The sequence below is a fragment of the Leuciscus leuciscus genome, assembly GCF_965113295.1.
Source record: "Leuciscus leuciscus genome assembly, chromosome: 1".
Classification (NCBI taxonomy): Eukaryota; Metazoa; Chordata; class Actinopteri; order Cypriniformes; family Leuciscidae; genus Leuciscus; species Leuciscus leuciscus.
This window is the reverse complement of record NC_138725.1, coordinates 2929561-2953154: the sequence shown is the minus strand read 5'-3', so window position 1 is coordinate 2953154 and position 23594 is coordinate 2929561. Positions and strand designations below refer to the sequence as shown.

Here is a 23594-nt window from a genome sequence, read left to right as displayed (position 1 = left end):
TTCACATCATTTTGAAGAAAAAACACTAGGCGATGACATCCATTAGACAAAAGTCTTATTGGCACATATTTAGTATGTGTTTTATGGCCTTATTTCAGAAACTTTAGTTTTTAGTTTTTTCAATAACCACGCATAAACATTATTCTCTCAAAAATGCAGACATGTACATTCTTGTTGCTCACATATTATGGTAGCCCTGTTTGTGCTAAATAGTGTGTAATTTTTTTTTGCCATTACTATGTTTATAAGCAACTGAAAAAAACACAAATGTCAGGGCATGTCAGAACATCTCAAGGACCCCAAAAACACCTTAGACCCCAGAGGGTTAACTAATGATTAATAGTGTGCAGTTATTATAAAGTTACCGAATTTTTACCTTAATTGATAATGATCAGACAGGCTTCGTACGACAACGTCAGACACAAGATAATATACGAAGGACACTACACATCATGAATCATATACAAAAAAATAATATAGAATAGTGATAAGCATAGATGCTGAAAAAGCATTTGATTCAGTTAATTGGACTTTTCTCTACAGAGATTTGGATTACACGACACAATTATAAAAACTATACAGTCTCTATATGATAAACCCACAGCTAAGATCAAAATCAATGGATACTTATCAAATAGTTTTACCCTAGAAAGGGGTTCAAGGCAGGGTTGTGCATGGTCACCATTACTTTTCACACTATATTTGGAACCATTAGCTCGACACATCAGACAGAATAAGGATATCGTTAACATTAAAGGAACAGAACACAAACTCGCTTGTTATGCAGATGATATTCTGATATATTTAGGGCAGCCAACATATTCATTACCAAAACTGATGCAGTCACTTGAAACATATGGCCAACTATCAGGATATAAGATTAATGTTGGTAAAACACAGCTAATCTTGTATAACTACAGAGTACCAAAAGAAATTAAAAACAGATACCCCTTGGTGTGGCAAACTGAATCTTTTAAGTATCTCGGCAGCAATATGGCAAAGGATCTCGCGAAATTATTTGAATGTAATTATTTACCTATATGTAAAAAAATTAAGGAAGATATAGGAAGATGGAACTTAATTCGTTTCTTTAGTCTCAGTTCAAGGATTGAATCTATTAAAATTAATATTTTGCCTAGATTATTATACCTATTCCAGACCCTACCAATAATGATTAACCGGAATCAATTTAATGAATGGGAAAAGATGCTGTCAAGATATACCGTATATGGCAGGGTAAAAGACCCAGGGTTTGTTTTAAAACGTTACAGCTAGCTAAAGAAAAGGGGGGTTGGGGGTTACCTTCTTTAAGAGATTATTATTTTGCAGCACAGATGAGAGCCGTGATATGTTGGTGCAACCCGTCCTATGAAGCTCAATGGAAAAATATAGAGGAGAAAATATCCTCCATTCCTATACAGGCAACCCTTGCTGATACAAGGTCACATAAATGTTATTGATAACCCATGGGTAAAATGCACTCTTAATGTATGGGAAACTATTATAATAGAATATAAATTAAAGAAGGATATTGTGCCTCTTAAATGGTGTGCATACGACTCGGAGTTTACGCCAAATAGATTAGATACTATTTAAGGACTGGATGGATAAAGGATTACCAGTTTTATGTAAGGTGAGGGCTTGACATTAACTTTTTTGCTCACTAGCCAATGTGGCTAGTGGTTTTCCAAATTTACTAACCACACAGCATTTTTACTAGCCACATTTTTGTTGTTGTAAAATTACCTGATAAAAGTTGACTATGGTGTGCTAAAATTTACTTGAACTAGATTTACAACCCTTTTAAATGTAAAACCACTGTACACACCCCAATCAAGACTACATAAATGTAAAACAATACAGGTCATTATCATTTGCTCTGATAAGGTTTTGTGTAATGCTCCTTTTTTAAATAAAACCATGTATTAAGATAAAAACATAAAAAAGTAGCATCATATAGCATAGCCTATATGATGTGTATTACATTTTAGCTCAAAAACAATTGTAATAAAAGATAGGATCATAAGATGCGCAATATATCAGGAGACATGGTTTTTACGTTTTGTTTTGTAAGACGTCAGACATGATTTTTACCACTTTATTAAGTTTTGCTTTGTAGAAAGCCTTAATTTAAAGCGAATTGTACCTTAAATTTTCTAAATGTTTCATCAACCAATTGCATGCATTTAATAAATAAAAAGCAAATATAGCAGACTAACCGTGACATGGAGGCGCTGACGCGCCGTGTTCACTTGCATTGCATTGTGAACTAGAGCGCATCTCATCGTAAATGAATGAAACTCAGCGTAGGCCTATGCCTCATACATTAGCATTAAATATATTTGCTTCATCCTTTCTAGAACAGACAAGGGCTTTCTTGCGGCTCGCATCAGTAGAGCATTGCATCGTCCATAGACCGCAAAACAATCAGCGGATGGCGGGCGGGTGCGGCTTTGAAATTTGGTCAAAAAACGTTAGTGCGGATGATGAGATTTGTGATGCAGTTGCGGATGAAATAAGACCCCATCCGCGTATCTCTATCGATAACAACATTGAACACTACACAAATCTAATTTTAATTTTTTTAATTTAGGCGATCAAGTAGCTAATCAGTGTCTGCTCGTTTATTCAAACTAAGTTGTCCTATAACAGACGAATGTCGCAACGCCCGAGTTGTAGTGTCGTAGTGTCACACTGCAATATGACTTATTTCAGATGCCTTTTGAAAAGACTACAATTATTCAACCCGCCAAAGTGGCTAGTTGGAGTGACTGTGTTACCCGCCACAAGCATAATCCACCCGCATTTGGCGGGTTGGCGGGTGTTAATGTCAAGCCCTGAGTATAACTATAAATATAATGTCAAGTGTATTGTCATAGTGTCACAGAGTCAGTCACAGAGTCAGTCACATCCTCAGCACCAGACATCTCTGCTCCACCCACTCGTTCCCAATCACCAGATTTCTGATCAGCAACACCAGCACCAGCTCATCAAGGACTCACCATATAAACAGTCACTTCTCAGTTCAGCTTTGTCTGGTCTTGCTGTTCCCACCCAAACTATTCACCCAACTACCTACCCACCAGTTATCAAAACTGACATGAGGAGAATGGAAGTATTCCATAATGGATGCCTCCGACGAATATGCCAGATATTTTGGCCTAATAAGATCTCCAACAATGAATTGTACAAGAAAACGAGAAGCTGGAGTATCACCAAGGAGATTACACACAGACGCTTGAGATGGCTAGGACACGTGTTAAGGATGGAGCAGGACAGCATCACAAAAGTCGCCCTAAGATGGACACCACCTGGTAAAAGAAAACCAGGGAGACCCAAAACCACCTGGCGCAGAACTGTGACACAAGAGCTGGAACAGATGAACCTTTCATGGGGAGAGGCCCAACATGCTGCCAGGGACCGAATACAATGGAGAGTGCTCATTGAAGCCTTATGTCCCATAGGGGATGAAGAGAAATGATGATAATGATGACCTACCTACCTGTTCCCTTACCTGTCACGATCCCATCTTTAATCCTCTTCAGTCTTCAGCCATCCTGTTTACATTTGTCTGCACCTACAAATATAAGAACTGTTGTTCACATGATTAGTGTTTGCTACTTATTTAACTCAGTCACTCACCTGCTTACATCACTTGTTTCCTGCTCTTACCTGGAATAAACAACCTTTGTGGAAGTTACCTTTGTGTTGCACTCTTCTTTTTGGATTCAAGCGATGTCAGTAATCCACCGCTGGATCCATTTGCTGAACTGGTTCAAGCTCTCCATCAATCATTCCAACCACCCGTCACCACTGTTTCACTCTCTGCATCTGACAGTCCCATGGCCCAACCGGCGACCTACTCAAGCGAAGCGAAGGAATGAAGCGGGTTTCTGTTGCAATGTTCGCTATTCTTATAGTATATATGTTTTGTGTATTGTATTGTGTTTGACGCTTGGCTGAGTATTTTTGGGTTTGATTCTTTGAGTTTTGGATGCATCTGACATTTGACATTGGTTGTCATATGCTGAAACTAATTTTTTTTAGTTTTTGAGATCCTCCGTGATTTGTGGTTGATGTGGCTGCAGCTAAGACTGTGTTATTTCATTTTATAATTTTGTATGTAACTAATAGTTCTATTTTCCTTGTGAAAAGATGTTGCCGTATGCTGCAGAGTGGCTGATGCAAATAAATAAATAAGCTTCACTGCTGTGATGACCACCAACTTGGTGTCCTCCTCATTCAACCATCATTCAAACACAACTCAGAGACATTTGGGGGAGCACACAGACGAAAAGGGTTACATATATATTATATATATATATATATATATATATATATATATTTTTTTTTTATTATCTAAAAAAATATATAAAAATATATAGATAAAGATTAATGCAAAGAAATGTGCATATGACACTCACCTGAAGTCTGTATGGGGCCGATAGGTTCACTGGCTTCACTCACTCCCACTTTACCCACTATCCTGTAGCGGATCGAGTACTGCTTTCCAAACTCCAATCCAGTCAGAGTAAAGACTTCCTCGGCTGTGTTTTTGATAATCCACTGTTTCTCAGCGCCAGAATCTGCTTTCTTCTGCTGGTACTCCACTCTGTACCTCACAGTTTCTCCAGTTGGGGACTTCTGCAGTTTCAGGGACACACTGTCCTCCAGGACCTCGATCACTTCTAGTGGAGGAGGCTTCGACACGGGCTGGAACTGTGTGTCTGTCAGCTTCCCTGATTCATACAGATAGATAGAGGAGCCAGGATTGGAGGGATCAGAGATTGCAGAAATAATGAATCGATATCTCTTTTTATCTTTATTAGCCTCTGAAAAACTTCTGAAAAGAGATAAGTTCTTTCTCATCTTTGAGATGACATCAGGATTGTTGTGCCACTCTTCAGATGCTAAAGTGCTAGAATTGTGTTTCTTTCCCACAGCTAGCTCTTTAAACTCATCAGATTCCCGAAAATTCTTCATGGCTGAAAGATACGGGTCTTCATACTTCAGAGATGTGAAGGTCAAGCACACCACAACATCAATATCAGGATTAAAGAGGATGATGTTGAGACGGTTTGAGTCTTCAGTATTGATTCCCTCCAGCATCTTGGTTTGAAAACTCAAGAGGTTAACTTCAGCCTTTGCATGATCTAACCACTGGTTAAGCATGCTAGCATTAAAGGGGGAGCTGTTGTGGATCTTCAGGATGTCTTCCAATGAATTTTGCTCCATCTCTCCTCCTCGTATAGCAGGCAAGACCTTGGCCATTTCTTTCAGGAGCACCGTTTCGTAAGTGCTAAGAGAGCCCTGAAATAAACGGAGCCTCTCTTTGATGTCTTTGAAAACATTAACCATCGGTTTACTAGACAGGTCGTGGCAAGTCCTCTGTACTTCTCCCAGCCCCTCTATTATATCTTCAGTGTTGGAAACCAGACTTGTGCTAACTTCTCTCTCCAACTTAGCAGCTTTTGTATCCAGTAGAGAAAGAGGATAGAGATTGACTTTTATTGGAACTGCATTCTGTGGGTTCCCCTTCAGTATAGTGGGGAGCTTCTTGTACACCTCTAGGGCCTCCATGAAAGTGGTGGGGTTCTGCTCAAGGCGGACGTCACCATAAAATGTGCAGGTGATATTCTCAGCAACTTTCTTTTGAGCATCTGTCATATTTACAGCTCCTTGTCCCTCAATAGAAAATTTAGGAATCTTCTCGACCATGACATTCAGTTCTCCCTCAATCTCTTGCTTTTCTTCGTCTTCTGAAAATTTCCGATCAAACACCATGACGGCCTTAGCTCCATATAGTACACCTGTGACCACATGAGTTGCAGTTTTCTGGTCAAAGACCTCAGGGTAGGTGATGTGTCTCACTCCCAGATGGCTCATAGTGAGCTTTTCGAATCTTGTGGTTTCACTGTAATACATTGTAACTCTGGACTGTTGGTTTGAGGATTTGGTGTCACGCAGGAACTTGGCAGATCCTCCCACCTCCACCAGCCCTCCCAAGAAGCTGGCCTTCAGGGAAGCACTCACATCCAGGAGACTGGACTTACTAGAGAGAGAGTCGGAGCTACTGAACTTCAAATCTGTCATGGGCTGTGGACGGGTGTCCAAATCTACATCCAGTGACTTCTTATCCCACAGAGTGGCACCTGAAATGAGAAATGGCTTTAACAGTTAAGTCAAGTCAAGTCACCTTTATTTATATAGCACTTTTTACAATACAGATAGTTTCAAAACAGCTTTACAGAGAGAACAGAAAAGTAATGCAACAAAGTTTGTTTCTAGAAGAAAATAGCGCCAACGTCCAGATTAAGTAAGTACAGAGATGGTTCATTTTTGTTTAAAAAAAAAGGTATTCATTTAATTTATATATATATATATATATGAAGAGTTCAGATGCAAAAGCCTCTAAATGCCATCTGAAATTTTCTTATAGAATGATCATTTTTATCAAGCTCGTATATTTAAATTCAATAATTTAACTTAAATGGCAATGAAGATGACCTATTAATTATCATTTAAGTGAAATTACTGAACTTAAATATACATGCTTGATAAAAATGATCATTCTATAAGAAAATTTCAAATGGCATTTAGAGGCTTTTGCATCTGAACTCTTCATATATATATATATATATATATATATATAGTGGCTCTGGAAAAAAATGTGACGTCATCGTCCAGCTCAGTTCAGTTCTCATATAATGATGTCAATGCAGGCAGATCAATAATATTGTTGAATATTAACGTGTGAGGACGCAATGTCAACATGCCGATTTTGTATCTATAAGACTACTAATTTAATGGTTATGTGTTTTCTCTTAAATCTCTAAATTACCACATTGTTGATTCACATTTGGGTGAAAAAGAGAGTACATTTACATTTACATTTACATTTATTCATTTAGCTGACGCTTTTATACAAAGCGACTTACAATTGCTATATATATGTCAGAGGTCGCACGCCTCTGGAGCAACTAGGGGTTAAGTGTCTTGCTCAGGGACACATTGGTGTCTCACAGTGGATTCGAACCCGGGTCTCTCACACCAAAGGCATGTGTCTTATCCATTGCGCCACACCACCCCTAAAAAGCAAAAGAGTAAAAAGCATTTTAGTAGGTACAATACACCACCTGGAATGAAGGTATCCTTGCGGCAGTCATAAAGTATACCAGGATGCAGAGGTCTTCCTAGAGCTGCCACTTCAATGGTCTGTGATTCCATGGCTGCAGGAAATAACAATGAACAATGGAGATATTTATACATTTGAAGTTTAATAATGAATACTTTATCATTCTAAAATTATTTTTACTTGTTACTAATTTCATTAGTTTACTAATTGTTTTAACGTTCCTTAAAATGCAATATAATTCCGTCTTTCAAAATTTAAAAACATATTAAGGCATAAATCCTTCAGGCTACGTTTACATGCAACCAAATAATCCGTTAGTAATGGGATTGACGTCTCAATCGCATAGGCGTCGATTTCGGTGGGGACGGTGGGTACGCGTACCCACCAGATTTTGTCATGAGTAATTTTGTACCCACCACTTTTAACTTCCGTCCATAATAATTTGACTTTTGGTTCGATTTTTTGACCGTTTTCAGTGGTTATGAGGAGCAATATGAGAGAGAAATTTGGTAATCATTGTCTGACCCAACACAAATCCATTATAATATTCATTTTATTTTATTTTTCGTGTTCGCATTTATGATGGAAAAAACAACGTGTTAGGTCTTGGCTACGGATTTGACCGCTCTGAAAGCGGCACTAAAAGACTGCTTTAAAACTTTCACAGAGACCTCAAACAGAACAGCTGCCTTTCTTTAAAGTGAATTTAATTTTGTATTAATTGTATCTTAATTTTAATCAATGTTGTTGGATTTAATAAATAATAAGTAAATATAGCAGACAATAGATAAGCACGACTCGGAGACGCCGGCGCGTGAACTGGAGCTGGTCTCATAAATTAACCGAAACTCAGCGTATAAGGAAGCCTACTTGCCTATAGAAGCAGAAGAGTGGGTCACATGTCTAATGCTTTTTGAAAACTTAAGGCTTTCTTCTTCATAAAACGAGTCAGACATCATCAAATTTTTGTATACATTTTTATTTATTTACATTAGTAAGCTACAGCAGGCACGGCGCCAGGATTCCAGTTTTGGATGGGCCAGACCAATTGTGGGTGGGCCTTAAATTAAAAACGTTTAATTAAAAACGTTATCCAATCACTGTTTAACCTAATAAAAAATATTGACTAATATACTGTTTTATTATCTGTGCGTATACATAATATAGATTTTAATAGCTTGATGCTCTTTAAATATTTTGTTGCATTGTTAAAAGTTTCGGTGCATAGGACAGACCTATCCGCGATCGCTCTCCATGGTTCTGACCAAAGAAGAGCGCTTTGGAATCTCCATTACGCATCATACGCATCATACCTGGGCTGCATTTTCCGATAACATTGTCTCTTAGCGCGCTACGAAGACTCTTAAGGTATAACTTAACTAAAGGTATACTACCACTAAAGGTATATCATTGCTAGGCGTTGGGTTGGAAAATGTTACATCAATATTGATTATGAAAGTGAGCATGAAGCATGATAAAGATATAATGCATCATGAGATGCGCAATATGTCTGGAGACATGGAGTGGGTAAAACATGATTCTGACCACTGTAGAAAGACTCTTTTTAAAAGATTTTCGTTTTGTATAAATTGTATCTTAATTTTGATCAATGTTTTATCAACCAATTGCCTGTATTTAATAAATAATAAGCAAATATACAGCAGACAATGTAAGGCACCGGCACGATCACTAGCATTGGACGTGAAATGGAGGGCGCCGAAACTCAGCTTGTGCCTCACAGATTTGAGAAATAGGCTATCTATTTTAGAAAGCTTGAAATGTCTACTTTTAAACAAAATATTCGAAACCAAAAGAAATAGGCTACTCTCTGATTATGTAATCCGAAATGTGCATTTCTCTCTGGCGTTCATGGCGAGTCCACATCGTCAACTTCATCTTTGCAGCGACACAGAAAACACCAGTTTATTAATAAACAATTAAATGTCTCCTTGCTCATTTAGACACATTCATAATCATTACTTTTACCGGTTCTTTGTGGCAGGCTTTATGCGTGCGGTCGTGTGCTTGAGTGCGGCTATATTACGAAAATGCTCATTATCCTGTAGGCTATATAAATAATTAAATTAATATAAAGGGGCGATTTGTCCACTAATGGCTTAAATGAACAACTACTAGCCGACTAGGAAAAAAACTTTAGTCGGAGGCAGCCCTTATTCCACATATTTTCGAACCAGCAGGACATCTGGGTTGAGCAAGCGGAGCGGAATATTCAGAAATGCGCTCTCCGCTCATGAGCTCTGATCGGAACAAACCCGAACCTCACTGTCTGCTGAACTTGCGCAGAAACATCAAAATATAACCAGCTTTTTAAAATGTTTTTTAAAACTAAACATTTAGACTATTTGAGCACAAATTATGAGCTTAATGACGATTTTTTATAATTCTTGACACAATTAGAATATAGTAAAAAAATATATTTTTTTTTTTTTTTGGGTGGGCCTGTTGAAAAGTGGGGCCATGCCTAAGCTACAGGACATCGTCTTTCAAAACATGACCTGCGCGAAAGAGGAAAAAAAATGAATGCATCATTGTACCCAGCACTTCTGAAAATGCACTTCCGAATGCGTCTCTGTCCCCAGCATATTTCAAACCAAACTGACGCCCATGCATCGGACTGAAAAGCCTTCATATACACACCTTAATCGATCCGATTGAGCTCGATCCAAATGAAATTTCGATAGGATTAAAAGGGGAGGTTTATTCCTTTTCTAATCGATCGAGAGAAACCGTGCACTTCAACCCTATCGCTTTATTTATTGTTCATAAACATTGCAATCCATTAAATAATTTTTAACCAAAACCAATTTTGTGGTGAAATGACATATGCATCTGATTAGTTTGAAGATATATTTTTGTTCCTAATGCATTTTGAGTCTTCCTGCAATACTGCTGAGATCCAAACACCTCATGATCTGTAGGTGGCTGTTACGTCCCGTGTGATAAGTGTGACTTGTGTTTTGGAGTTTGTTCTCTCTCCCTCTGTCTCTTGCTCTTTACTTTGGTTTTCAGCAGGTTGATGCGGGTATTTAATTGTCTCGTTCATCTGTCAATTTTGGAGACGCATACTGACAACATCGTGTGTTTCCTCCAATGAGGGCTCAGAGTGTGGAAATTAAAACTTTTTCGGTGTTTATAGGTACACACTAAATCGAGTTAAACTTACACTTTAAGTAGTGTTACTTTTTTTACACTTCATAGAGAAAACACTGTTAGGCCATGTGTCCACCAAAGTGTTTTTTCAATTGTTTTCAATGGGAGCGCCGCGTTATTAAAACGCCATGAGCGTAACGAGGCGCTGAGCGTTTTTTACAGGTCGCTGAGAGTTGAAGAATGTTCAACTTTGGGTAAAACGCAGCGCTCATCACTGTCACTTTTTACCCAGCCGTCCAATCACAGTGGAGGAGGGGCGGGACTAATATCACACCGACTAACTGTCACAACATTCCTTCTGTACAACGACATCAACCAGCAGACCTAACCGAACAAAATGGATGGAAAATAATTTTTTAGTATGAAACAAATTATCTGCTAACTCAGTTACAAGTGTGCTGCGGATATTCTGTATCATAGCAACGAAGCGCCTCAACTGAAAAAACGCTGCGCTGCCAAAACGCTCTCAAGCGCCCATAGCGTTTGCAGCAGAGCATCTAGCGTTTTCAGCTGGCTAAAAACGCTTTGGTGGACACACGGCCTTAGGCCCCAATCACACCTAGTGCCCTATCTTGCACCCAGCGCAAGTGACTTTGTACACCGACGCATGTATCATTCCTATTTTGCACCCGCTCAAAGCGGACTTTTCCCTCCACAGAAGCACTTCGGTAAGTTAGGAAATACACTTGCGCTCCCGGGGGCGGTTCAGCGCAAAGAGGAGGCGTGTTCCGGCGCAAACGTTCCTTCATGCTATTTTGCAGGTTTAGAAAACAATTGCGCCACTAACCAGGAAAAAATAGTTTAAAGTCAGTGGCGCGTTGCGCATGTTATTCATATGCTATTTTAAGGGCGCATGCTTGGCCATAATCAATGTAGCGTGTGCACAACGCGCATACACTTTGATTCTCTCATCTACACAGAAGCAGCAGTTTTCATTTTTGCAAATCATACATTATTACGATAGATAGATAGATAGATAGATAGATAGATAGATAGATAGATAGATAATTTATTATAAAAGCTTACAGCTTACACATTTACCCAAATTATCACACGCCTGTTTATCCGAAGTTAATTTGGGTGGGTTTCTCCATTTCAATGTAACTTCTCTCTTTTACGGCCGTGACGAGAGCGTTGCTCTCCTTGGCTGTGAACCGCTCCTGGCGCGCGCCTGGCAAATCCGCCGTTACAATAGCAATCCAAAAGCGCGTCTGCTCTTAAAGGGAATGTGAGATGACGCTCTGATTGGTTTATTTCACGTTACGCCCAAACCACACCTATGAATAATGAAGCTACTTCAGACCAACCCATTTTAGATTTGCGCCTGGCTCAAGAGTCATTTATCCCGCCGGGAAAATAGCAACAGCGCCGGAGACCCGCCCACAAAGTTACTTGCGCTTTGCGCTTGACACTTGCGTTTCAGATCGTTAAAATAGGGCCCCTAATGCGTTTTTTGCAGTGAGAGGCACCATTTTTGAATTGTTTTCCTATGGCAGTGAGCGTTCTGTACGCTGTTTATGCGATCCAGGCGCCTCGCGTTTTACCGCCGGCTGCGCCTCATGTTTTTGCAGTTGAAGAAAAAGCTACTACGAGCAGAAAAAGCGCCCGACGTCATCGTGTTTTTTTCCACTGTCCAATCAAATGAATGGAGAGGTGGGCCCTCCGTTGTAGTAATGAAAGCTACAGTTGCCTTGAACGCCGGAGAGTGCGATGATGGAGGATAAACTCTCTCGCGGGTTAGCAGGAGCTTAACGACTTCACGAACAGTAACTACCACAATGTTAACAGAAAGTAAATAACGATAATAAAAGGCTGATTTGACGTTTACTTGACTGAAAGGACAGCTGTTTCAGTGGTTGCCTATAGCAACAACAAAAAAACGCAGCGCACTGCTCGCTCTGTGTGATCGCTCACACTGCTTTGTGCGCCTTGGGTTTTGGACCATTAACAGAAAAACTGTGTTTTTTCCCCCTCACAAGCTCCATTTACACCAGGTGTGTTGAAACTACACTAGGTGTGTCAATAGATTAACACCAAGGGAGTTTTTTCAACACTAATATAGTGTTCATTCAAACCCTGATTGAGGTAAATAAATGTAATATGTATTTGGTTGCATTCTGACTAAGAATACAATCTGTCCAATTAGTTAAACAAGCCATTTAAATTGAGTTGTTTCCAGTATCGACCTTAGGACTTGAGGAGTACAGTGGCGAGAAGCTATGTGTTTTGTCACTACTATTGTGTTTCATTGTGAATATTATGTCTCTTTGAATTTTGTTTGTTTTTCAAAGTTGTTTTTGTGTTTTAAATGTTCTTTTGTAATCTAATCTGGGGTTAAACTTTATAGGATGGCTCTGGGCTGACAACAGTTAACGATTATCAGCCAGTGAGCGGTTGCCATCATTGTGCGACAAACTGATTCTTTCTGGCAGCATGTGATAAGTGTTTAATCGACAGACCATTACGTGGAATGTGTATGTGTGTGTTTGCTTGTGTCTCATATTGTTTTGCTTTCCATTCAGAATTGGGGTCCCAGTAGTAGCCAGAGTCCTCTGTGTGTGGTGGGGGTTCGGCTATTGGTCTGCAGTGTTCACAGCGGCAAGACAAATCCCCCAATTCTGAAATGGTGAAACTGTGTGAGTGAAACATGTTCTATGGTTGATGTATTCATTTTAATGTTTGTATATTAAAATTTACTAGTTTTGTATTTTATTGTATGTGGTTAGGAATAAAATTGTGAAACGCTTTATCATTGTCTGATATCTGTCTCAGCCACTGCGTATCTGTGTGCACTTGATGTACCTGTGGGTTCCCGGCCAATTTACGGGGTGGCGTAGTCGGTTTAGTGTATTAAGCTTTGTATTAAGCTTGTGGTGTCATAGTGCCTGTAGACTGAATACTCTTTTGTTTATGTTTGTGGAACCATTAAAAAAAAACAAAAAAAAAAAAAACATTGTGGATACTTCAGTTAATGACACACAATATTAAAAATCAAGCCTATGTAATGTGTCTTATATTGTGTGTTTGTATTTTATCTTGTGGACTAGGCTAGAAAACATATGTTATGTGGCAAAGCTTTTTCAGGTCGGTACTTATCCTTCTTATTAATAAATAAATAAAAATAACATTTTGGAGATTCTGCAAGGTGTATGTAAACTTATGACTAAAGTGTAAATGTAACAAAAATCATAACATTATTAGAAGCCAAAATGTTGCAATGGTTATCACCTTCTCATGTTGCTATGGTTACTATGTCAGTCATCGCAATTTCATGACTCACAGGACAAAAATTTAGTGGATTAACTCCCAGATTTAAATGCAGTTATCACTCTTTATAATCTACAGTGTGAACGTAACCACTGGTCCTCTAGAAGCATGAAAAACAAAACTATTATTTTAATTTCAGAGAAATTCCAATTTTTAATAATGGTCCGTCCCGGAAAAAAATGTTGCCTGTCAATGACGCAATATCCGCGCTATCCTTGGTTTCCGCAATATCACTTGGACAAATGCGAAAGTGGTGGTTATAGCTGTTGTGTACATCATGGATCACGATTACTCTGTATATCTCTGATTTCATTTCCGGTATGCAAATTTTCCAACCATTTAGAATTTTCAGAAAAATCTACTTTTTCAAAGTCCTCATAGTCCGTTTGTCAAATTCACTTGAAACTTGTCATGCATCATCAAGGGACCCTCATGGCAAAATGTTGTCAAAAGAATTATGCTCGGTGATTCACGCTCGCCATGGGACGACAAAACGTTTGAAGTAGGCAGGGCCACTTTCACTAAAATGGCTTGAAAACTCAAACTAAAACTCTTGAAAGCATTGAGATATTTTCACCAAACTTGTTATACTCATGTACGAGCTCATTTTGTGGTCACACAAAAAAATCCACAGCGATTCACCACTTGGTGGCGCTAAAATACGAAAAAGGCATAAAACAGCTTACAACTAAGCTACTGTTAGTCCGATTGACTTGAAAATGGGCATGCAGTGTCTTTGTCCAGTGGTGCCATGCCTTTCTATGAGGACATTGGCGAATTTCGAAAAACATTAGCCAGTGAAGTTTGAGCACCTATTACACAAGGTTAACGAAGGTTGATCGGAAGAAAACATGGTGGGCATGTTCAACTCATGGCCCTAGAGGTCTGTAAGAATTTTGAAAGAAATCGGCCACTAGGTGGCGCTAACGAGTTTTATGTCTCTGTAATCACGTAGTGTTTTACACATCCACACAATATGCCTATCATTTGATAGATCTCCTCATACTGAACAACTTTGCCTCAAGAACCACTGCTGTCAATCAAATAATTTGTTAAATATTTGTGATTATTTGAAAATTCCACTTTTTCGAACTCATCATAGACCGTTTGAGGGACTAAGGACCCGCATGGCAAAAAGTTGTCAAAAGAATTTTGATCGATGAAACCGTTTAGCAGATAAAATTTTTTATATATTTCTGGTATGGCCCATTGTGAGTAACATGTCTATATATTGTGTGCAAAAAGTAGAAACTTCACAAAACTGTGTAGATATGGAGAACAACTGATTTTGAAGAAACGTGCCAGGTTTCAAGGATTTCTGATGCTCAGAGGGCTCACAGTACATTCTATCAAACATTTAAACTGAAGATAAAGAGTCCTTCAGGTCAATCGCTGTGAACCAATCCTGCGGCTGGATGCATTCGAAAATGCGTTTGGCCATGAGCATCTTGAACGGGATCCCTTGAACTTCCTTATATACCCACGAGGTAGGGCGGAGTTACGCATACAAATTCCGCAGACCCATGGCATTTCCACTGCCATTGGCTCGTTTTGTAATACTCGAAGGTGATAGGCTTCTAAGCGAAACCCAGGGACGTGCACAGACATTTTGAGGGGCAGGGGCTCAAGTGAAATAAAGGGCACTTCTCATAATTACGTTTTTTTTTCTTTTTTTTTACAAAAAAGTATATATATATTAACGCAACTCTGACTTCCTTTTAAAAAATTAATTAAAAAAGTTAATTAATTTTATCTTCCTCAAACTCACGCAATTGTTTCATTTTCAAAAGATGTCTACAAAATAATCAGTTCACACAGAAACCATGGTCTCCTTAGTATTCACTAGGTTTATAGAGCAGCAAAGGAAACCATTCCACAATGTGCATGCTTTGAAAACATTTTCTATGCTACTAGTTTCAAGTATATATTTATTAATTGTTTAAATACTTTTTGTTTCACAAGCAAAATAACTTTTTAGCTTCACACAACCAAGCATCAGAATACTGAATTCATTGCCTTAATGTTTTAATCAAATACATTAATATTATTATTGCTATGCATGTACACACACACACACATACACAATAACTGATGGTGACTGACATGGACTTAGTTTCACATTTGAGGAGCAGGGAGGACTGTATCATCATCATCAAATAAAACCTTCAAAATCCACATTTAGATGGAGTTTGTTTTAAACCCGTACTACACTCTAAAAAATATTCTGTGGCTTAGTAAATATTACAGAAATATTTAACTTTATTAACTTAATAAAATCTCTGAAAATCTTTACTTGATTATTTGAATTAACTTACCAAAATAAATGAGTAAAAATTCAATAAAAGCCAATGTCATGTATGTATTTGTGGTTGTATGGAATACTATTTTATAAAGGTTTAGAGAAAAGTTAAATTACTCATAAATAAAAAGTTAATTTATAAATATAGTTATTTTTAATGTTTAATGTTAACTTATTTCTACTCAGTTTTATTTATTAATGTACCAGATGCAGTTACTCAGATTTACTACATTTTTTAGAGTGTATCCTCCATCTGTTTGCATCTGTAGATTTCTTCTAAATTCACCAATTTAGATTTCTAAATTTCAGGGGGAAAGACTCTTGATGTAAGTCATTAACTGGGGACGTTCTGTATGCAAATTAGGCGTCAACTAGTTAAAATGCGCACATTTGCATCTTATTGACAGGGCAATGCAGGTAAATAAGATAAACAAAATAACTAAAGCACATCACCTTGATATATGCTTATTTGATTGCTAACTTATTTTATTACATGGCTTGGTTGAATTCCAATGTAGAATGCGGTGTGTTATTTCTTGATAACAGACCGCTGTGCGGAGTATAACAGACCGTTGCCATGAAAAACAGAGCGTTGCTATGGACTCACAGGATTCTAAGTTTCTAACCGTAGAGACGGAGCGTACTATTTTCTTTAGCGGAAGCAATACAATCGGGTTTTAATCACTGATCTATATACAATGTCATTATATAGATCAGTGGTTTTAATCAGGAGAGAGAGAGAGAGAGGGAGCGATTCAGAACTCCTGACCTGATATTTAGATATACTATTCTTCAATAAATATATTTGTTTGACAGGGAAGATGTGCGCAAACAGGAATAGGCTATATATTATTTTTCAAAAATAAAAAAAAGCACCCCAGAAAAAAGAGCACTTTCTCTCCAGTGGCCTGTACAAGAGTCTGATGAGAAACACTCCTGAAACTGTAACTAATAAAGGTGCTTTCAAATGATTCCACAGTGGCCCCAATATTGATCCGAACCATGCATCCCACTCAGAGGAGAAAAAACATGATCCATATTGAGTTTAGCCAAATTGTGCCCTGCTCTTCCAGTGTTGTCTGGGATATATGAACATGTAACAGTTGCATGTTCCTCCCTGGGATCAGAGGCGGCCTTACCTATGTTTCACCCGTTTAAATTGAAACAGGCCCCGCCCTCCAAGGGGGGCCCCAACAGACCAGCAAAATCCCTATCAGTTTACCCGCTTTTCTGTTGCCCCTTGCACCCTCATCAGCAAAATGTCTGTCAAAAAAGAGAAAAGTAGACACAGAGTGTCGGATTCTTCAAGAAAAATGGACCTCTTCCTATATGTTCAGGGAGGTGAATGGGAAACCCGTGTGCCTGGTGTGCATGCTGCAAGTTTCGGTGCTTAAGGAATATAATATTCGGAATATAATATTAAAAAAAATATATATATATATATCTCCCAATAACATCCCTCAACGTAGGTTATCTGGAGGAAAAAGAAATACATAAAAGTAAGTATCAAGTATGAACATAAGCAAAAAAAATAATAAAAAACGAGACAAAACCAATGTACAGAAATAGGTAACATGTCACAAAAAACATTTAAATTCTATGTCATCGTTCAAACCTGGATATCGAAGCGCATCCAGTTGATGGATCCAAAATGACTCGCGCTGGTTGAGTCTACGAATCCTATCACCACCTCTATCAAAAGGTCTCACATGTTCCAGGACCTCTATTTTTAATAAAGAATCATTCTTATTGTGCATGTGTAGGAAGTGTTGGGCCATCTGATAGTCAGGGCTACTAATACGAATGGCATATTTATGTTCCGCCAACCGATCACGTAGACGTCTTTTAGTGCGACCTACATAAAACACATTCTTACACGGGCACGATAACCGATAAATAACAAATGTAGTGTTACAATTCATAAAATCTTTTATTTTGAATGTTCTGTTAGATTTAAAATCCACAAAAGATTTTGAGGGGATGATATTACTACAGTGAGGACAGTTCATACAACGATATAACCCAATAGGTCTCTTAAGCCAACTTTCATTCTTCTCAGGGGGAAGATAACTATGCACCAACTTATCTCGAAGAGTCGGAGCCTTTCTATAAGAAAATATAGGCGGTTGTGGAAAGACCTTTTGAAGGACAGGATCAGAATTCATAATGGCCCAATTATCCTGAATTATCCGTTTTATCTGTCTAGCCTCCCTACTGTACTGTGTGACAAAAAACGGGCGAGATTGAGCATCTGTCTTACGAACCTTCTTAAACAAGGTATCAGACCGATTCAGGGATTGAGCTCTGGACCGTGCATGCGCGACGATATCTGGTTTGTACGCTCTTTTAATAAAACGTTCTGACATACTACCTGCCTGTTTTTCAAAATCCACATCATCATCACATATGCGGCGTAACCGCTGAAATTGGCCGAAAGGTACATTATCAATGAGATAAGGAGGATGAAAAGAATCAGCCCTAAGGATGGTATTTCTAGAGGTCTTTTTTCTAAAAATTGTAGTATGCAACTTCCCTTCTGGGTCAATGGAGATAGTAAGATCTAGAAAATCAATATTGGTTTTGGAGTATTCTAAAGACAATTTAATATTACTATTTATAGAATTAAGGTATTGGTGAAACTCGAGAACCTGAGTGTCAGTACCCTTAAAGATAAACAATAAATCATCTATGTAGCGACCATACCATGTTATACAGTGATGAAAAGGATTACTCGGGTTAAGAACATGTAACTTCTCCCATAAACCCAAATATAGGCAGGCATAATTGGGTGAAAAACAACAGCCCATTGGAACGCCAATCTTCTGTTTGTACAGTTTGTCAATAAACACAAAAATATTGTTGTGAATAATAAACTCAGTGAGTTGTACAATAAAATGAGAAGGAGGTCTAATGTTATCTCTATCAGAAATAAAGTGTTTCAAGGCGTGTAACCCTTCCTCGTGGTCAATGTTGGTATATAAAGACTCTACATCCATGCTAATTAAGTAATGGGACCCAACATTGCCTAAATTAGACAAGCTGTTTAAGACATCCACAGTATCCTCAATGAAAGACGGAAGAGTCCTCACAAAAGGCTTAATAAAGAAATCAACAAACTTGGACGCAGGTTCAGTAAGTGTACCATTGCCCGAGATAATGGGTCGCCCAGGAGGGTTGTCAAAAGGGGGTCTATGTACTTTAGGGAGTAAATAAAATGTAGCCAAGGATGGGTGTTCAACTATCATATATTTCATTTCGCTTTCAGTAATCCATTCCGAATTTTTGGCATGAGTTAAGATGTTATGAAAAATAACAGTCAGTTCAGACAAAGGATTACTAGCTAATCTTTCATAGTGCTTGGTTTCCAATTGTCTTGTCGCCTCTAGGATATACATATCTTTCGACAGGACCACTACAGCCCCACCTTTATCAGCAGGGCGAATAATGATATCATCAATTGTAGAAAGCTCCTTGAGTGCCTTACGTTCACTTATCGTCAAATTCGATTTTTGTATGGGTCTGGACCCGGTATCAAAGAATTTTTGCACATCATAATCAACTTTTTTACAAAAGGCAACAAGAGATGGATTCGATACCATAGGCGTAAATAAGGATTTAGGTCTAAACAAAGGATACAAGTCACTATTGGGAGTACTAACAGGAACATCTGAGTTATCAGGAGTACTGTCAGGAGTCATGTCAGAGTTAATAACTGTCCTGGAACAACCATGATTGTGTCCTGACTTATGATAGAATGTCTTTAAATGTAAATTCCGATAAAAACGGAATAAATCCACTCTAGTGTTAAATAGACTGGAGGTATGAGTGGGTGCAAAAGGCATACCCTTAGACAATACACCAAGTTGCTCGTTGGAAAGAGGCATTTTCGAAAGGTTAATTACCGAGGATATTTCTTCCTTGGTAATGAACGCAGTGTTGGTGGACGAGGACGTTCCTCTACCTCGGCAGCCCCGGCGTGTCTTCTTAGAAATCGATGGTTGGACTGGAGTCGCGGCCAATCGTCCTCCAAAAAATTATCGGACTCAGATTCCATGGAGCGACCCTCGGAGCGAGCCTGCACGGAGAACTGAGAAGACAGAAGGTAAATGAAATGTTGGTGGGTCTGAGCCGAGAGGCCAGTGATGCTGCAGTGAAAGCCAGCTACCTAATTGCTAGCGAAATCGCATTAGCATCAAAGCCGTACCGTGAGGGGGAGTTCGTCAAAAATTGCATGCTGAAGGCTGCCGAAATTGTGTGTCCTGAGAAGCGACAAGCTTTTGCCAATATTAGCTTGACGAGAAATACCGTGGCAGACAGGATTTCAGAACTATTGGCAGATTTGGACAGCCAACTGAAACGCAAAGTGGAGTCATTTCTGGCATTTTCTGTTGCAATTGATGAGAGTACTGATATTACGGATGTCGCTCAACTGGCCATATTCATTCGTGGAGTTGACGAGACTTTGACTGTCACAGAGGAGTTTCTTCAGTTGGTGCCTCTGACCGACACCACAACAGCTGAGGACATTTTCCGCTCAGTCGTTGGAGCGCTGGACAGAGCCGGGGCGGACTGGTCCTGCACCGTAAGCCTGGCTATAGATGGTGCGCCGTCAATGATCGGGAAAAAGGCAGGTGTTGTGACAAAGTTCAGAGAGAAAGTACAAGCCGCAAATGGAGGGGGTGATTTTTGGACATTTCATTGCATTTTGCATCAGGAGGCATTATGAATGTGGATCCTTTAGACCAATATCAGTTCCTAACGTGGACTATAGATTATTCACCTCTATCATGGCCAAAACACTTTATAATAACTGCACACTATTAATCATTAGTTAAGCATTAGTAAACCGTTAATTCATCATTTATAAAGCATTAATAGACATTAATAAGCAGTTTATAAATACAGTTATAAATGCTGTGTTCTTGATTTAAACGCATATCTATAGTGTATTTAATAATTGTATTTTCATAATTTATTAATGATCACTTTATCATTTCTAAATGAAGTATTGCATTATTTACAAACCAGTTATTTAGGAGTTGTCAGTGGTTCATAAGATCACTTAGAAAGTGTAAGTAAACGATTAATAAACTATTTAAATGTACATTCATACATCTTATTTTTCAGACATATAGTAATAGTTACTTAGTGTGTTAATAAATGCTTTATTAACACATTTCTACTGTAATTCAGGGTTAATTCAGGTAGTTATAAAGCATTTAGTAGTGGTCAGTTAACTATGTTTGTGAGCTCATCTAAAAAAATGATTCATTGACTTATTTAAATTTACTAAAAAAATATATGTTAATTGGTTCCACATAATTGATTTTAGCTACATTTAAACAAATGCATTAAGTTGAACTAAGTTCAACTTAATGCATTTGTCTAAATGTAGCTAAAATCAATTGTGTGGAACCACTTACCATAAAAACATTTAGTAAATTAAATGAATCATTGAATTTAATTTAAAAAAAATATGGTAACTTAGTTCAACTTAATGCATTTGTCTAAATGTAGCTAAAATCAATTGTGTGGAACCACTTACCATAAAAACATTTAGTAAATTAAATGAATCATTGAATTTAATTTAAAAAAAATATGGTAACTTAGTTCAACTTAATGCATTTGTTTAAATGTAGCTAAAATCAATTATGTGGAACCAATTAACATAATTTTTTTTAGTAAATTCAACTAAGTCAATGAATCATTTTTTTTCAGTGTAGTTATGCCTTGTAAAGCATTTATAAAGGAGATTTAAAGGCTGTTAATATTTCTATGTTCTGTATCGCTGTGTTGTGTTTCTTTCCTTTTTCTGTTTAGAAGAAAAATGAGCCTTTAAATCTCCTTTGTAAATGATTTACAAATCATAACTAGTCCTCACTTTAGATGAACTCACAAAAGAGTGACCACAACTAAATGCTTTATAACTCCCTGCATTTACTACATTTACTTACACTTTCTAAGTGATCTTATGAATCACTGACAGCTCCTGAATAACTGGTTTGTAAATAATGCAATACTTCATTTAAAAATGATAAAGTGATTATTAATAAATTATGAAAATACAATTAATAAACACATTATAGATATGCTTATAAATCAAGAATAAAGCATTTATAGACGTATTTATAAACTGCTTATTAATGTCTATTAATGCTTTATAAATGACGAATGAACTGTTTACTAATGCTTAACTAATCATTAATAGTGTGCAGTTATTATAAAGTTACTGAATTTTTACCTAAATTGATAATGATCAGACAGGCTTCGTACGACAACGTCAGACACAAGATAATATACGAAGGACACTACACATCATGAATCATATACAAAAAAATAATATGGAATAGTGATAAGCATAGATGCTGAAAAAGCATTTGATTCAGTTAATTATAATTAAATTATTATAAAATAATAATATATAATTAAAGTATTATAAAATAATAAAATAAAATAATAATAAATTATTATTAAGAACACAGGCAAATCAAATGTCATTGCAATTATGTTTATTAAAGGAAATTTAAGCACAATATTGGAAATAATTACATTTTAAACCATGAAGGCGAGCCAGTGTATATCACACAAGCAATGTGCAAACTTTGCTCTAGAGTTATGCTGGTGAAGAAGTCTCAAACCCCAGTCAATTATTCAATACAGAAAGTGAAAGTAAAACCATCTGAGACGATGCAGAGCTGAATCTATTTCAACGTGTTGATAACGGTATATAACTGTCTTAATTTATTTTCTTATTTCTCTTGTGGCCCATAAGTAGTGACAAAATACTGTATCTCTCCAAAACACTGTGAAAGGGTTTCATATGAGGTGAGCATATAGTATGGGACCTCACTGCAGTACACGAGATCCAGGGGGCGGGGTTGGACCTCACTGCAGTACACGAGATCCAGGGGGCGGGGTTGGACCTCACTGCAGTACACGAGATCCAGGGGGCGGGGTACACGAGATCCAGGGGGCGGGGTTGGACCTCACTGCAGTACACGCGATCCAGGGGGCGGGGTTGGACCTCACTGCAGTACACGAGATCCAGGGGGCGGAGTTGGATCCAGATCTAAGGGGTGGAGATGGGTAGGTTATATATATGTTTGGTGCAATTTGGATGGCTCTTGCCCGGTTTGGAAAAGAACAGGTTGAAAAAAGAATTAATGATTTGGAGAAATTACTTGGAAATATTTAATATTTTTAATTATTATTATTATTATTTATATTTAATGTATTGTATTTTTATACTTAATATATATTCTCACCGTCAATCCTATGGGTTTTAGCCTATATCAGAACTTGTCTTTCCTATGAACCTGACTGCTCATTTTACCAGCAGAACCAGCATATGAACGATGGATTTTAGTAACTAATATTTATTTCCCTTCCGGAAAAAAAAGACAAAAATACGAGCTGCAATTCGGGGATTTTGTCGAATTTGTTCTGTATTATATTACAAAGGTTTTGCGCTCGACCGAAAAGGCATTCCCGCCATGTCATATTTTCTCCATCATCATCATCATGTCTCATTAGGAGCTCCGCTATTTTGCTTTAATAAATCCTGTGGGATATTCTCTTACCAGGAGGAGTTTCAGACCCAGTCGCCATTATCAGACTGCAGAAAGATCACAGCGCAGGAAAATACTTCCTAAAACAACAATATAGATGAAATAATCTTAATATATGTTTATCATTACTTATATTATCAATAATTCAAAACAT

General features: G+C 37.8%; 1 protein-coding gene across 1 annotated transcript in view; it reads right to left on the bottom strand.

The window, feature by feature from the left end:
* Positions 1 to 23495, bottom strand: part of LOC309478502 (uncharacterized protein) — a gene marked incomplete at its 3' end in the record, with an annotated part of 35011 nt that extends 11516 nt beyond the window's left edge. The window contains exons 1-3 of the mRNA XM_082142096.1: positions 23453 to 23495; positions 7137 to 7229; positions 4425 to 6152 (exon numbers count right to left, since the gene is read on the bottom strand). Coding sequence (XP_081998222.1) covers positions 4425 to 6152; positions 7137 to 7229; positions 23453 to 23480 — 1849 coding nt within the window. The 5' untranslated portion in view covers positions 23481 to 23495. The remainder of the gene's footprint in view (positions 1 to 4424; positions 6153 to 7136; positions 7230 to 23452) is intronic.
* Positions 23496 to 23594: the final 99 nt, after the last annotated feature.